This window comes from Ictidomys tridecemlineatus, chromosome X (genome assembly GCF_052094955.1).
Source record: "Ictidomys tridecemlineatus isolate mIctTri1 chromosome X, mIctTri1.hap1, whole genome shotgun sequence".
In the NCBI taxonomy this organism is placed as follows: Eukaryota; Metazoa; Chordata; class Mammalia; order Rodentia; family Sciuridae; genus Ictidomys; species Ictidomys tridecemlineatus.
The window spans coordinates 21334474-21350255 of record NC_135493.1 but is presented as its reverse complement, the minus strand read 5'-3'; the positions used below and the strand labels follow the sequence as shown (position 1 = coordinate 21350255).

At 44.2% G+C, this 15782-nt stretch overlaps 1 protein-coding gene across 2 annotated transcripts; it reads left to right on the top strand.

Annotated features, from left to right (window-relative positions):
- The first annotated feature begins 1249 nt into the window (after nt 1–1249).
- Nucleotides 1250–12821, top strand: Rab33a (RAB33A, member RAS oncogene family). 2 transcript variants are annotated; one of them, XM_005319308.4, is made up of 3 exons: nt 1250–1387; nt 2011–2308; nt 12239–12821. In XM_005319308.4, the coding sequence occupies exons 2-3, from the start codon at nt 2051–2053 to the stop codon at nt 12692–12694; spliced, it is 714 nt and encodes a 237-aa protein (XP_005319365.1). In that variant the 5' UTR covers nt 1250–1387; nt 2011–2050; the 3' UTR covers nt 12695–12821. The 2 variants fall into 2 exon arrangements, with proteins under 2 accessions (XP_005319365.1, XP_021578032.1); XM_021722357.3 differs by having other exon boundaries at nt 1303–1378.
- Nucleotides 12822–15782: the final 2961 nt, after the last annotated feature.

The following is a 15782-nucleotide window of genomic DNA, read 5'->3' as shown; positions in this document are numbered from 1 at the left end:
CAATGATGATTGATATGCTATAGCATGGTAATTGGTATTCATGATGGTGACCTTGGATTAGCCAACTAAGATTAATTCCTTCTCTGGATGGTTTTAATGTTGAATAATATGATCTAGGGTTTTAGAAATGGGTGACCCACATATATGATAGAGGTTAGCTATAAATATATCTGCTAACTCAGTTAATACACTTAATAACTAGAAGACCCCATTTTGAGTAACTTGAACATAACTGAGTAGTCACTTCCACTTTGCTCACAGACATCACTGATACTGAATTGTTTTTCCTCTTGGTGGGAATGGATATAGTCATATTTGTCTCTTCCTGCAGCTCAGATTCACAAATAAGATGTCAGCTCATGTGTACAGCTTGAATCCCTGACTTTGATGGCATTATCAATATTTTATATCTTGGTGCTATTGGCATATGTCACTGTCATCTTAGCCTATGAAATACAAGGAGGAGTATTCTTTAAAGCAAATATAAAATGGGTGCACTTTATTGTATGTAAATTATTCCTCAGTAAAGTTGATTTCAAACAAATTCTGAACCAGCAGATCACTTTCGGAAGAGGGAATATGAGTCTTGACCAAAACGTATGATGATTAATAAGCTTTGGGAAGCTGCCCTCTAATACCGTAAGAAAGTTGTGTTCATTTATCATCTTCCAAGCATAATCTAGGCTTCTGGCAAATTAGACCCAACCACTTTGTTCTACATTCAGTTGCAGAGGGGGTGGTGAACCCTCCTAGGGATTTGCAATTCTCCTTGAAACTCTGCCATCCTGAAGTTTAATGGTTATATGGAAGGCTCACAAATGCAAGGCACTGTGGAATTTATGCCATGTCCTAAGATCCCTCACCTGGGCCTGTAATGGCTAACTCCAGAAACAAAATCCCCTTTTTCTGGAGCGGCCACCACCAACTCCCCCTTCTCCTATCCTCCATGTGTCCCACTCCCGTGGCGGACCTTCCCTATTGGCCAGCCAAACACAACCGACTGCAGCAGCCAATGGGAAACGCTCTCCTGAACATTCAGAGGATGGGTGCTCGTGGTGTGATGAGGGGAGGTTGGCGCCTGGTACGCGCCCCCCTACATTTGGCAAGTCTGTGACAGAAACTGTAACACCCCCTACACACGCACACCCGCGCCCCCTGTCTCCCTTCTTTCAGTTGCGCTCCCCCCCCCCGCCACCCCCCACACACAGCCCACTGCGTGTCTTGGCAGCGCCCTCCCTGGCTCCTTGGTCTCTGCCAGAGCACCTGCTTACTCAATAAGACAGAGCATCCCTTCATTCCGAGACTTGGTGGTGGTGTTGGTGTTGAGGGAGAGATAGTGGACCAAGAAGGAGCGGTGCAGCTGCCTGCTGCTCCGGAGGTAAAAGAGGTATCTCTGACCCCCCCCACACACCCCTACCTTTGAGTTGATCGCACTGAAGCCAAAGTGCTCTAGTGATGCCTTAGTGTGCAGCTCTCTTTGTCCTCCCCAGCTGTGCTCCCTGCCTACTGACTTTGTGCGCTCCGGCCAAGGGGGGAGGGGGAGAAGGGTGGGGAGCTTAAAACCTATAAGACAAATAGGAAAAGGAGAGAAGAAGACTATCCCAGGGTGGTGTAAGTACTCTCCCACCCCCTTCCTTTCCTCGGTAGTCGTCCTCCCTCCAGTGAGTCCCTGGGGTCCAGACAGGGGAGGGTCTAGGCAAAGGCACGGGAACAGGATCACATGCCCTAGCGTCCGGTCCTAGGGCACACACAGGCAGAAGGCGGCTCGCGGTTTGTCCACTCTCCTCCATCTCTCCTCTCCTTGGCTTTTGTGTTGGTGCCTCGGAGCTGCAAGGAGGGTGCGCTGGAGGAGGAGGGGGCCTAGGGTGAGAGGCACCCCCTGCGCGCGCGCGCACACACACACACGTTGCCGGCGCACGCACACACGGGCGGACACACACAGACACGCACACACACGCACAAAGCTCGCTCGTCTCGAGCGCACTAACGTGGCACTTTCTTTGTGTGGAGCCCTCGAGGGGGGTTGGGGCCCCAGTCCGGTCCCAGGGAGATGGCGCAGCCCATCCTGGGCCATGGGAACCTGCAGCCTGCTTCAGCCGCTGGCCTAGCATCTTTGGACCTCGACTCATCGCTGGACCAGTACGTGCAGATTCGCATCTTCAAAATCATCGTGATTGGGGACTCCAACGTGGGCAAGACCTGCCTGACCTTCCGTTTCTGTGGGGGAACCTTCCCGGACAAGACTGAAGCCACCATCGGTGTGGATTTCAGGGAGAAAACCGTGGAAATCGAGGGCGAGAAGATCAAGGTGATCCAGCTGGTCAGATCTGGGAAGGGAGGGAGCTGGGAAGGGGCTTCGTCTGAGGGATAGCTCTAGTGGTTGCAAATGCCCAGCATTGGCTGAATAGAAGCTTGCTGAGCCCCAAGACCCTCCACACTTCCTCATCCCTTTTCTTCTCTCTCACAGAACCTGGTCCCCACTTCACCCAATTTTTTTAGTGTAAGTGGGAGTGGTTGCATTCTTACCTTTTGCCCTGCCTGACAGTTTGTGACAGGAAAAGCATGTTTGATTTCATCCTTGACCCTGACCTACTGAGCAGGAGCAGCGGCACCTGAGGGCAGAGGGAGGCGGGAGGCATCCCTTGGTTCTAGTCTATGGAATGGATCCCAAAGCACTTTACACAATGTTGAAGTCTCTTATACCTCTTGAGTGCCAATAGGCTGAAAAAAAAAACCACTTTTGCTAAGCCAGGTGGCATCAGAGGGAAGGAAAGCATGGAAATCCACAGAGAATGAAAGCTGCTTATTTTAAATTGCACTTTATTAGTTAAGATTAGGACTGAGTTGGAATTGGGGTGGAGTAGGGTGTTTATGCACAAAGCCATGAACCCTTTTAAGGATTGAGACTGGATCACCTGGTGGACCTTTCTAATAGACAAAACTTGTTCTTGGGGAACAGTCTTTCTCAAATGATAGTTTCTTTACTTGTCTGGGGGTACCTAATGAATGAACTGCCCATAACTCATTCTGTTGGTATTGTTCAGAAGGCCTTTGTAAAAGCTGCTGAGCACCTTAACCGAGGGCCAAAGAAAGTGCCTTGTTTCCCCATTAGTTTATCAAATAGGCTAAGTACAAAATATTCTTGTCTGATCATTTGTACTCACATTTAGTTCAGAAAAGGCAGAAACTCGATAGGACAGAAATACGTCAATGTGCAAAGGGTGGCAGGAGGGAGGACATGGCAAGGGCAACTTGCCATGGGAGGAGAACGGGGCAGGATGATGGGAAAAGAAGCTCCTGAAAAGCACTAGGGGTTGCTGGGGATATAGCTTACTTGATAGAGTGCTTGCTTCACATGCACAAGGCCCTGGGTTCAATCCCCACCAAAAGAAAGAAAGAAAGAAAGAAAGAGGCACTAGGGACACTGGAGACCCTCTGGACTCACAGTTGGCCTTTCCCTGAGCCTATGGTCAAACAGCCAAAGAAACTGCAAGGCCACTGTTCTTTGAAGTGGAGAGAAAGACTGAGCAACTGGGGAGACTGATGAAACACTCCCAAATATGCAAGACTCCTTGATTATTAAAATAAATGTGGGTTGTTGTTTTGTTTGTTTGTTTGTTTGTTTGTTTTGGTACCAGGGATTAAACCCATAGGTGCTTAACCACTGAGCAACATCCCCAGCCCTTTTTATTTTATATTTTAAGACAAGGTCTTGCTAAGTTGCTTAATGCTTTCCGAAATTGCTGAGGGTGACCTCAAATTGCAATCCTATAGCTTCCAGAATCATTGGGATTACAGGTATTTGCCACCATGCCCAGCTAAAATGAATGTGTTTAAAATGGCTTCAGAAACCAGGCCAAGGCACTAGATGTCAGGAAGATGAGCAGTTCAATATTGATAAGGCAGAGTACTAGGGTCTATATTTTGAGTTGTAGATGGACACAGTACCTTTATTTTATTTATTTATCTTTATGTGGTGCTGAGGATAGAACCCAGTTCCTCACAGGTGCAAAGCAAGCACTCTACCACTGAGCTACAACCCCAGTCCAGGAAGATAGAGCATTCTTTTGAAAATTCTGATCTTTTTTCTTCTTGCATTTTTTTTCGGGGGGGGGGGATTGCTACACACCCTTTTAAAGTCAAGGTAGTTAATTATCCCTATATTTTCCTGGGACTCTCATTTTGATGTTTGCATCATGTTTGATGTTCCTCTAGTATGTCTAGCTTCTTTAATGTAAGGCTGTAAGATTCTGTAATGTCTAAAATATGCTTTTTCCCCCAAAGTGGAAATATATGGATGGGCTCTTAAACTCTCAAAAATCCTTAAATGTTGATACCCTGGATTTAAAAGTGGGGAATTAAATTCATTTGAAATTTGGGTGAAGGATAAAGGAAGTATTGGGGAGTCTAGGGAAGGGGAAAAGAGGAGAGGAGAGAAAGAAGTATGAAAGTGAGGAATGGGAGGTGAAGAATGGACCCTGCTTGCTACCCAATGGCCTCGGGGAGACTTTTTGAAAATGTTCTTCCCTTCCAATACCCTTGTGCTTAGCCCAACTAGGTTTCACAGCCTCTGCCAAAGATTCTAGACTTTTTCCCAGAGGGCAGAGCCTGTGACAGTGTGACTCACTAGAAACAGAGCTCAGCACACCACCACGTGCAGATAAGTGCTTAATACGGGCTTTTTTGGGAAGATGATATTTTCAAGAGGACAAAGCCTTGTGACACTGCTCAAGGAGGAGCCCCTCTGAGGGCAGATTCTGTAGGAACTCTAAGTGGAATATAGGAATGGGGAGATGGGAACCTGCTTCTTGTAAAGCTGCTTCAACATCAAGGCCAGAGCCAGCAGTCAAGAGACCAGTATGTCTGTGGCAGCTGGCACATGATCTATATAGGAGAAGATTTTGCTTCATCAGCTGGCTGACCTGGAGTTTCTCAAAGAACAAGTGCCAAAACCATGCTAGGAGATGGCTGCCAAAGGGCTTCCCCCTTCAGGGGAAGGAGAAAAGTCCAGTGTGACAAGTTGAGATAGCCCTAGACCACAGCCAGCAGCAATACAAGGCTGTCAGGACATAAAATCCCAGCCCTGGCAGGAGAATGCTAGAGAAGTCTTAGGGAGCTCTTGTCCTGTGCCCAAGGGTAGGGTGTGGTCTCTCATGGACTGCCTCCCTGTGTCCCAGAATAGGACATAAGACAGTGCCTACTGGGAAATGACTGATTTGCTGTAGTTGAAGCTACACTCTTAATCACCAGGGCCATCCCTAGGGAATTGAAGCCCCATTTGGTCTCTCCTCTCACTATGACCCCCACCCCCACATCATCACAACATTTACAATCCAGTGTTTCCTGGTGAAAATGACCTCAAGAAGAGCAACACTAGTAAACAACTTTGGTTTACTGAATTAACAAGGAGCCCAGGCTAGGCACTTTACATACATTGTCTTATTTGATACTCACAGCAACCCTAGGAAATTAGGACTGTTATCATCCCCATTGTACAGATAAGGAGATTAAAGTTGGAAAAGAAATAACTTGCCCAATGACACATGGATCTGAGCTTCTGTCTTTGACTCTCACTCTCAAGCACTTTTCCCCTCTTTCTATCTTGCTTTCCTTTTAACAAGGGTCAGGATTTCAACCCAGATTCAGAACCCATGCTCTTTACCTCTGTGCTATGCTCTAGGTGGAAATATCCAGTCTCTAGATTGGGAAGTGTGCTCAGGGGGAGGCAGCCAGTCTTGCCATCCCAAAGATGTATCCCAAGGACCCAGGAGCCTTCAAGATGTCTCCTTCAGGGATGGGCTTGTAGCTCAGTTAAAGAGTGCTTGCCTAGCAAGGATGAGGCTCTGGTTTCCATCTTCAGCACTGGAGAAAAATAACTCAGAGCACTTAGAGTCCATGGGTTTTGCTTTTTGCACCTTGGGCATAAGAATTAGAACATATTCCGAGATAGAAGAGAACTTAGAGATTCTCTAATCCAATGTAATAATTTTATAGATAGAAAACTGAGGCTCAGAGAGAGAGAGAGAGAAACATGCCCAAGATCAGACAGGAGCAGGCCTGCAACTCAAGTCTAATTCCCTTTCTTGTGCTATTTTCATGCATCATGCTTTGAAGAGCATATAAATCACCACTAGTCCATCCAACCTACAAGGTTACCTGTAACAACACACAGAGGGACATCATATGGGAAAGCTGACAGTTTTTCCTGATATCAGTCTAAGAAGGGTGGAGGCATTGCCTAACCCTGAAAGGTAGGATGGAACTTCCCTATGTGTCTGTCACAGGTTTAACTAAACCATATTGAGTCTGCCTCAGTCTAAAAGCACTGGAAAGGGCTGGGGATGTAGTGGTAGATCACTTACTTAAACCCCTGGATTCCATCCACAGCACCACAAAAGAAGAAAGAAGAAAAGAAAGAAAGAAAGGAAAATGAGGAAAAGCCTCAGAAAACAATGAATAGAGTTTGGGGGGTAAGAAGTAGAAGGGAAACTCAGAAACTATTTTTTCAGCCATTATTGATAAATTCTCATGGAAGAAGCCCTCCTGTTTAGTTTGTTTCCTTCACCAGGCTGGGTACCCTTTCTGTCCCAGCCCTCAGAGCCAGTCAAACTGCAGGTCAATTGTGGCTGTGGCAGGTGCAGCCTAGGACTGTGGATTTCTCTTCCTCTGCTGATCACTGAGAACAAAACACTGTCTTGGGTTACTATACCGAATGGATGGAGGCTGAGCTCAGTGTTCCTCAGAAGCTGCCTGCAGTCAGAATGACATCATGTCTTCCTTAGGGCTTCTGAGCTTCCTCCCATCCTCTGCCAGTTAGCTTAATGGTTAATTATCCATCAGTGTGTGTGTGTGTCTGTCTCCCTGGCTGCTGCTTTTTCTCTGTGTGTTTCTCTTTGTCTCTGTCCTCCTTTGCCATTCTGTATCAGCTTTGTGTGTGTATCTTAGATGCAGATGGACAATCCAGCTAGTTGAAAAAGGATTTCTTTTAAACTTTTCCCATCACCCACTGGGGTGTCCCCCAAAGGTTAGAAATGTATTTGTCTCCATTTTTTGCACTTTTACCCTCCCCCATCAGCCTCCAACAAAAGGACATTCATGCCTCATCTGTAGAAAGATATATTCCCTAGAGAAAAGAAATACCCATGTCAGCTAGGAGCACGTGCAGGGGATGCAAGGCTTGCTAAATCTTGCATAGGCAGGGATAGCCCCAGGAAAATGGTTAAAACTGTTCAATTGATCTTTGGCAGTTCCCCATGCTGTGCCCTGCAACCTTCTGGCACCCACCTGCCTCCAGCCCCCCATGGCATGTTGACCACATTCCTCTCTGTCTCCCCACAGGATTGCCCTTGCCTTGGCTATATTTCAGTTTGGAGAAGCCAAGCTTTCTGTGCTTTCCAGGATGAAACCCAAAAGATCCAAGGAGCAAGACTAATGGGGAGGGCTGCTGAGCTTTCGGAGAATAACAACTAATATTTACAGAGAACTTTACATTTTGCAGAAGCTCTTTCTCATATTATTTCACTGGCTCATCCCAGCCACCATGAGAGAATGAGTTCCCAATGTGCAGAGGAAGAAAGTGTGGCTCAGTTGAGGGTGGTTAAATTACTTTCTTAGTCTTTTACTCAGATACTAAGGAGAAGAGCTGGAATGATGCCTTTCCAATAGCATACAATCAGTTGTCCATCCAGATTCAGTGGTGGGGTTTCTGGGCTTCTCAGACAGTTGGTCCTCTATATCCATGGGTTCCACATGTAAGGATCCAACTAACCAAGGGGCAAAATTATTTGAAAAAAGTGCATCTGCAGCTGGGGCTGTAACTCAGTGGTGGAGTGCTTGCCTAGCATGTGTGAGGCATTGAGTTCGATCCTTAACACCACATAAAATAAATAAGTAAAATAAAGGTATTTTGCCTATCTACAACTACAAAAAAAAATCTTTTTTTTTTCAGCTGGGTGTGGTGGTGCATGCCTGTAATCCCAGCAGCTTGGGAGGCTGAGGCAGGAAGATCACAAGTTCAAAGCCAGTCTCAGCAACTGTGAGGCACTAAGCAACTGAGTGAGACCCTGTCTCTAAATAAAATACGAAATAGGGCTGGGAATGTGGCTCAGTGGTTGAGTGCTTCTGAGTTCAATCCATGGCATGAACCCCCTTGGCATTAAAAAAAAAAACAAACATGCATCTGTACTGAACATGTGCAAACATTTTTATCATTCTCCCCTAAATAATACATTATAACAACCATTTTTTAGCATTTACTTTGTATTAGGTATTATAAATAATCTAAACATGATTTAATGAATATGGGAGGATGAGTATAGGTTATATACAAATATAACAGCATTTTGCATAGTGGACTTGAACTTCCATGATTTGGGCATCCTCCAAGGATTCTAGAACCAAGCTGCTGGGGATACTGAGGGCTGACTATATTTAGTCATAATGTCATGTACTTACAAGGAATGTTAACTCACATGATAGCTACTGCTATCTTCATTTATGCAGATAAGGACACTGAAGATAGGGAAATTAACTTTCCTAAGGACACCCAACAATTACATAATTTGGGCCATGAAATGCAGACATGTTGATTTGATTCCACTATGCCCCACTGGCCATCTGAGAGAAATGAGGATCTGGGGTGTGTGTGTGTCTAAGAGGTTGTGGTCATCCCTGCACACAGGGTAGAGGTGATATTTATGGAAAGGACATGGGCCAGGGGTTATAAAAACGGCGAGAAGAACAGAACACTGAACCTCAAAACACAAAGAGATCATTTCCCATATCTGGTGAACCTAACAGCTATTGCTCCTTTTCTGAGGGCTCTGAGACTGCAATGCTGAGAGCAGCCTGCTTCCAGGCTTACCTCTCACCACAGACAGGGGTGCAAATAACTTAGATTAGGTTTTTAAAGAGCTGGATTGGGAGCAATGCCTACTGTTGAAATTCTGAGCCTCCAAATAAAAGCTTCCAGAAGGAGGCTCTTGATAGCAATACCCTTGGAAAGGCAGAGGAGGTCTCCAGCAGAGAGGGCCCCCCCTGCAGTTCCGGCAACTTGGGTGGTATACACAATTAGGAAGCCAATGAAAAGCCAAACAGCCAACCTTACTCAGCCTCAAACACCTCACACACTCCCACCCGTGTTCCTGCTAGTGGCAGGTATTTTTAGAATCCTGAGCTCATGGTGTTAAAGCATCTGCCACATGCCTGAGGGCTGATAGGGATTCAGCCTTACTCAGAGGCAGGAGGGAGAGTTAAGACTACTGGGGGGCAGGGTGGGAAGTGGAGATCAGGAGCCAAGTGGTAATGATATTCCTGGGCTAGACCTGATCCCTTCCCCATGACCTCCAGTCCTCTCTCAGCCTACTTCCCCTTTCATCCTGTTCAGAGCATCAGAGAGGTGGAAGAAATGAAAATCTTTTGTCTTTGCAGAAGCAAATCCATCTTCAAGGACATAGGTTTTTCTATGTAACAAAAGTCATATATTCTCTCTGAAATGGCCCTGGCAGATACCTAGACTGCCAGACTGTTTGTAGTTTTGGTGGCTCAGGCCAATAGTGCTTTTGATGATAATGAAAACCTTGATGGTAAGTGATCTGATGTAGAAAAAGACTGCTTACAGTCTAGCTGGAGAGGTGCCAAGAGCACTGAGGAGACAATCAGAGAACACAAATATATTCTAAATGGTATGATACAGACTCAAAATGCAAAAAGAAATTCCTAAGGAAAAAAAATTGTATAGAAAGTGGGGAAAGTAGCCAGGTGCAGTAGCACATGCCTATAATCCCAGTGGCTCAGGAGGCAAGTGGATCACAAGTTCAAGGCCATCCTCAGCAACTCAGCAAGACTCTAAGCAACTTAGCAAGACCCTGTCTCAAGATAAAACATAAAAAGGGCTGGAGATGTGACTCAGTTGTTAAGTGCCCCTAGGTTCAATCCCTGGTACTAGAGGGGGGAAGGAGGGGGGGGAGGGAGAGAGAGAGAGAGAGAGAGAGAGAGAGAGAGAGAGAGAGAGAGAGAGAGAGAGAGAGATTTAGAAAGTTTGAGGAAGAAGAAAGAAGATGGAGATATGAGCTTAGCCTTCAAGAATTAGTGGGATTTGGATAGGGCAAAGAGGGGGCAAGCAAATCTACAGTAGAAGGGTGGACTAGCAGGATCAAATGAACCAGGTGTAGCTACCTGAATAGTTTGAATCCAGGTTGGGAGAGTCAACTTATGGCAGACAGAAAATTTTCCATTTGAAGTCACACACAGTAGAGGGCCACTATAATTTCCTGAAGTATAAGAAGACATTCAGATACAAGTGGGGATTTGGGAAGGCTAGTTTGAAAGTAGCATTCAGAAGACAGTGGAGTGGATATATCCAGAAATCAAAAGAATACTGTAGTCCAGGAGCAAGGAGGCGAAGGTCTGACCAAGGGACATGAAAACTGAAATAGAAGAGGGGGTTATGCTGGAGACATTTGAAGCCATGTCAGTAGAGGATGATGAAGGAGAGCCAGGACAATGAAAACTGATGTTCAGAATGATGACTCTGGGGCCCTGTAAGATCTTCACTCAGCAGAGTGATTCAATTATATTTACTAGATTATATTTATGGACCACTAACTCCAAACAAAGGCTGTACATCGTTTTAAAAGCCATAGTAATCAATTAGTGGCCATAATCAAATTTTATTTGATAGCCGAGAATTGTATAGGGCATTGGGACCATCACTCTGAGCATGCATGTCTCTTGTCCAAGATGTTGGATGTATAAAGGGCAAAAGGATTGGGCTTGAGTGTGTGTGTTCCCTGGGTGTTCTCTTTGTGCATGTTAGTGATACCAGCTTTTTTTCCTTTATAAATTGGTCTTATCAAAAAAAGCCAGCCGGGCACAGTGGCACATGCCTATAATCCCAGTGACTTGGAAGGCTGAGACAGGAGGATCACAAGTTTGAGGCCAGCCTCAGCCACTTAGGCCCCAAGAAACTTATTGAGACTCTGTCTCAAAAATAAAAAGGGCTGGGGACGTGGCTCAGTGGTTAAGCACCCCTGGATTCAATCCCCAGTATAAAAAAATAAAAAAAGGTCAAAGTGCAGAAGAAAATTCCAGTGACTTAAATAAATTCAGCTGAAAGGTGAGATTTTAACACTAACTTTTCTTTCTTTAAAAAGTAATGTAATATGGCTGGGGATGTAGTTCTGTGCCAGCCTAGCATGAAAAAAGGCACAGGGTTCAATCCCCAGCACTGAAAAAAGGAAAAGAAAAAGAAAAAAATTTCCAAATAAAGCAATGCATATTTATGGTAGAAAACTTGGAAAATACAAAAAAAGTCACCTATAGTCCTGCTGCCCATAAATATATATAACCATTAATGTTCTATATACACTTCCATTCTTTCCTATACACATGTTTATGTTTAGTGTTTTATTAAAAATCAAGACAATAACATATGAATTTTTTTGGTGGTGTTGGGGATTGAACCCAGGTTTTCTACCACTGAGTTATACCTCCAATCCTGAAAAAATCTTGTATCTATTCTTTTGTTTTTCACTTCCTTGTACTTTGTGAGCATTTCTCTTATCATTTATTCTTTGGAAACATTATTTTTAATGGCTGCATAATAGCCCATTGAATAGCTATACACTTTTGCTTCCTAGTAAGCATTTAGATTGTTTCCTGTTTTTAGAAGAGTATAAATAATACCATGGTTAAGATCTTTGTGCAGAATTTTGAGCACATCTCTATTACGTCTTTTGTATAGATTTCTGGAAGTGGGATTACAAATTCCAAAATTTGTGAGTATTTCTTGGATAATATTGCCAAAGTACCCTCCAGAAAATTTGACCAATTTATGCCCCAGTGTTTAAACTAAAAGCCTTCAGATTTTCAACTCTATTTGCAACTAATAATCTTAAGAAAAACTTGACAAACCCTAAAATTTCTGTCTGTACTTTGATAATTCCATTCTGCTTATCTGTCAAGAACCACTTCCTATGTCGGAGCTTGTAACCACATTTTCTTTTTTTTTTCTTTTTGTTTTTTAATTGTAGATGGACACAATACCTTTAATTAATTAATTAATTTTATGTGGTGCTGAGGATTGAATCCAGTGCCTCTCACATTAGGCAAGTGCTCTACCACTGAGCCACAATGCCAGCCCCTGTAACCTCATTTTCTTATGCTACAAGACCATATTTTCTTTTGTCTGTTTATGTTTCCTTTTCTGACTCCACATATGGATTTTTGTATCTTCCAGGTTCAGGTGTGGGACACAGCAGGTCAGGAACGCTTTCGTAAAAGCATGGTTGAGCATTACTACCGCAATGTGCATGCAGTAGTCTTTGTCTATGATGTCACCAAGATGACCTCCTTCACCAACCTCAAAATGTGGATCCAAGAATGCAATGGGCATGCTGTGCCCCCACTAGTTCCGAAGGTGCTTGTGGGCAACAAGTGTGACTTGAGGGAACAGATTCAGGTGCCCTCCAACCTAGCCCTGAAATTTGCTGATGCCCACAACATGCTCTTGTTTGAGACATCAGCCAAGGACCCCAAAGAGAGCCAGAATGTGGAGTCAATTTTCATGTGCCTGGCTTGCCGATTGAAGGCCCAGAAATCTCTGTTGTATCGAGATGCTGAGAGGCAGCAGGGGAAGGTGCAGAAACTGGAGTTCCCACAGGAAGCTAACAGTAAAGCTTCCTGTCCTTGTTGAAACCAAATGTTGTAAATACAAATTGTCACTGGAGTTTTTTCTTTCCCTTTTTCTGTGCCTGCATAATGCTGACACCTGCTTGTTTCCATACAAATTGATATCAAAATAAAATTTGTATAGATTATCACATGGCTTTATGTTTTGCTTTCCTCCTAGAAGACATTTTTTTTTCTTTTTGCACTACTGTGGTTTGAATTTGGAGCCCTGGTGCATGCTAAGTAAATGCTCTACCACTAAGCTACACCTTCAGCCCCAAGAAGACATTCCAGATTGTAATGAGCTTGCCCCACTATAGTGAAATACTCATGCAAATGCACACTCCCTACCAGACTTTCATGCTACCTGAAATACCCATTGAATCATTTCATTGGGACTAATTAATTCTCTTGCTCAGTGTCATCAGTGGGTAGAAGAAAAACCCAGAGGGGATGACACATAGGCCAGATGTTTTTCTAGAAAGACAATGCAGGTGGTCAGGTAGAAAAGTTTTGAAACGAGATGTGGACACAGTGTTTCCTAGGAGTGTGCCTTTGGATGTACAGATAGACTGTTCTCTTCTTATTTCCTAAAGTTTAAAAATAAAAAGTATACAGTAGTTAGATCCTGTTTCCCGTTTTTTTACCAAGATGGCTTGGACACCAAAGGTGTCACCCTGTCCTCCCTTTTCCTTTCTTGGATGGGACAGGGCTGAAGCTAGCAAATAGCTATTATGCTCCCAGATTTTTTTTTTTGGTACTATGGATTGAATCCAGGGGCACTAATCACTGAGACACAAGGGATATCCCCAGTTTTTTTTTTTTTATATTTTATGTAGAGATTGGGTCTTGCTGAGTTGCTTAGGGCCTCACTAAGTTGCTGAGATGGACTTTGAAATCATGATCCTCCTGCCTTAGGCTCTCAAGCTGCTGAGATTACAGGTGTGCACCACTGCACCTGGCTGCCCCCAGAACTTTGTTGGATGGTATGGAATATATGTTACAAGAGACATGTCCCCTATGTTCAAAGGCCCTATAATCTAGTCACAGGGACAATGTACAACACTAACTACCTGAGAAGAAGAATTAGACAACATCAAGTCCAAGGTTATACTATGGGGATTGAAAATACTATGTACTTGGGGCTGGGATTGTGGCTCAGTGGTAGAGTGCTTACCTAGCCTGTGTGAGGCTCTGGGTTCCATCCTCAGCACCACATAAAATGAATAAATAAATAAAATGAAGGTATTATGTCCAACTACCACTAAAAAATAAATACTAAAAAAGAGAAAATACTATGTACTCAACATCAGGGCAGGCTTGCAGAAAACCAAATGGAGTTATTGTGTCTATTGAATATAGTATAATTTTTGATTGGTAAAGAGGAGGGTACTGGGCAAAAGTAAGGAGGTAGGAATGTCTTTGGGGTTGGATGGGAGGACACCTGGGAGTCTGGCCCAAGAAGAACCCTGGTGGAGAGCTGAGTTTGGAAAGGATCTGTGCATCAGGGAGAACTATTTGCACCTGGTTTTTGAGACAATGGGAGCTCTGGGTGGTCCTTATAAAAACTGGCTAGTAAAGGCATATCTGCAACAGCCCCAAGAAGATGGGGAGGGGGGCTCCTTTGGGGCCCCTCTTCTTGGAATCCCACTGTGAGCAGGTCCTGGGATGACAGCTCCTGAGCTGTTTCCTGTTAGGAGTATGCAGTTCTGCTCCCAGACAGCAAAGGGTAATGCACACCAGATGTGCTTCCCACCCAAACAAAGAGCCTGTCTGGTCCTGCCTGGCTCATCCCTGCAGCACTCTCCCATGCTCATTTAGCCTCAGGCTCAGCTAAGTCCCTGGTCTGGTTCTCATCTCTGCCTGGTTCTGACTTCCGCCTGGATTCGTCTTTGGAACCTACTTAATATCTGGATTAGAGCTGGACTTATCAGTTGTCCCCACACAATTCATTGCCCCTGAATGTCACCCAAACAGGAGGAGGGGTCCTGTTGACTGTTGATATGCTGATAGGTTAAACTCTAGTTACTATGCTTCTTCTGGAGGGGAAACCTCATGACCTTGTCTCATACTCTAGATGCTCCAAGCCCAGGACACAACCTGCTGTTTTGGCACTTTTTGGCCCAGCTGCAGAGGTGAGACACCTCTGAGTGACTTCTCTAATGGGCACATTTTGATCTGGTTCCTGGTTCCACTTGGTCAGGACCTCTTTCTGCTGTAGCAGGGTCAGGTTGACAACATTCCAAGTCCTCTAACCAGGACTGCCTCTTCTTCGACCTTGATTAACTCCAACACCTTCCAGGAAGCTAACAAAAATTTACCAAGCACCTATGTGTGACTATTCTAAGCCCCAGAGATACAAATGAGTAAAATATACATACAAAATGAAATCCTGTTGTCAGAGAGACAGACACTAAACAAGAATGAGATATATAAGAAAGATCATTTGAGAGAGTGACAAGGACTCAAGGCCATAAGACAGGGTAAACTCAGAGAGAGAAACATATTAGATAGCAAGGTCACAAAAGGCTTCTTTGAAGAGAGAACATTTGAGCTGAGAATTGAATGAGGAAAAAACAAACATCTGTGAGATCATGGGGACAAGAACCCCAATCAGGGGAAATAGCAAATATCAAGACCCTAAGACAGGAATGAAGCTGATATGTTTGAGGGACAGAAAGGGGACCAGTATGGCTGGAATAGAGCAAGCAAGGGAGATAGTAGTGGGAGATGAATTAGAGAAGTAGGGGCTTTGTAGGCTTTGACTGGGATTTGTGTGTATGTGTGTGTATGTGTATATATATATATATATATATATATATATATATATATATATATATATATATATATATAGTTGTCAATGGACCTTTGTTTAATTTAATTTATTTTTATGTGGTGCTGAGGATCAAACCCAGTGCCTCACACATGCTAGACAAGCACTCTACCACTGAGCCACAACCCCAGCCCCTGATGTTATTTTAATTTTATTTTTGGTGCCAGGGAATGAACCCACAGGCATTTAACCACTGTGCCACATCCCCAGTCCTTTTTATCATTTTTTTAAAGAGAGAGTGAGAGAGGAGAGAGAGAGAGAGAGAGAGAGAGAGAGAGAG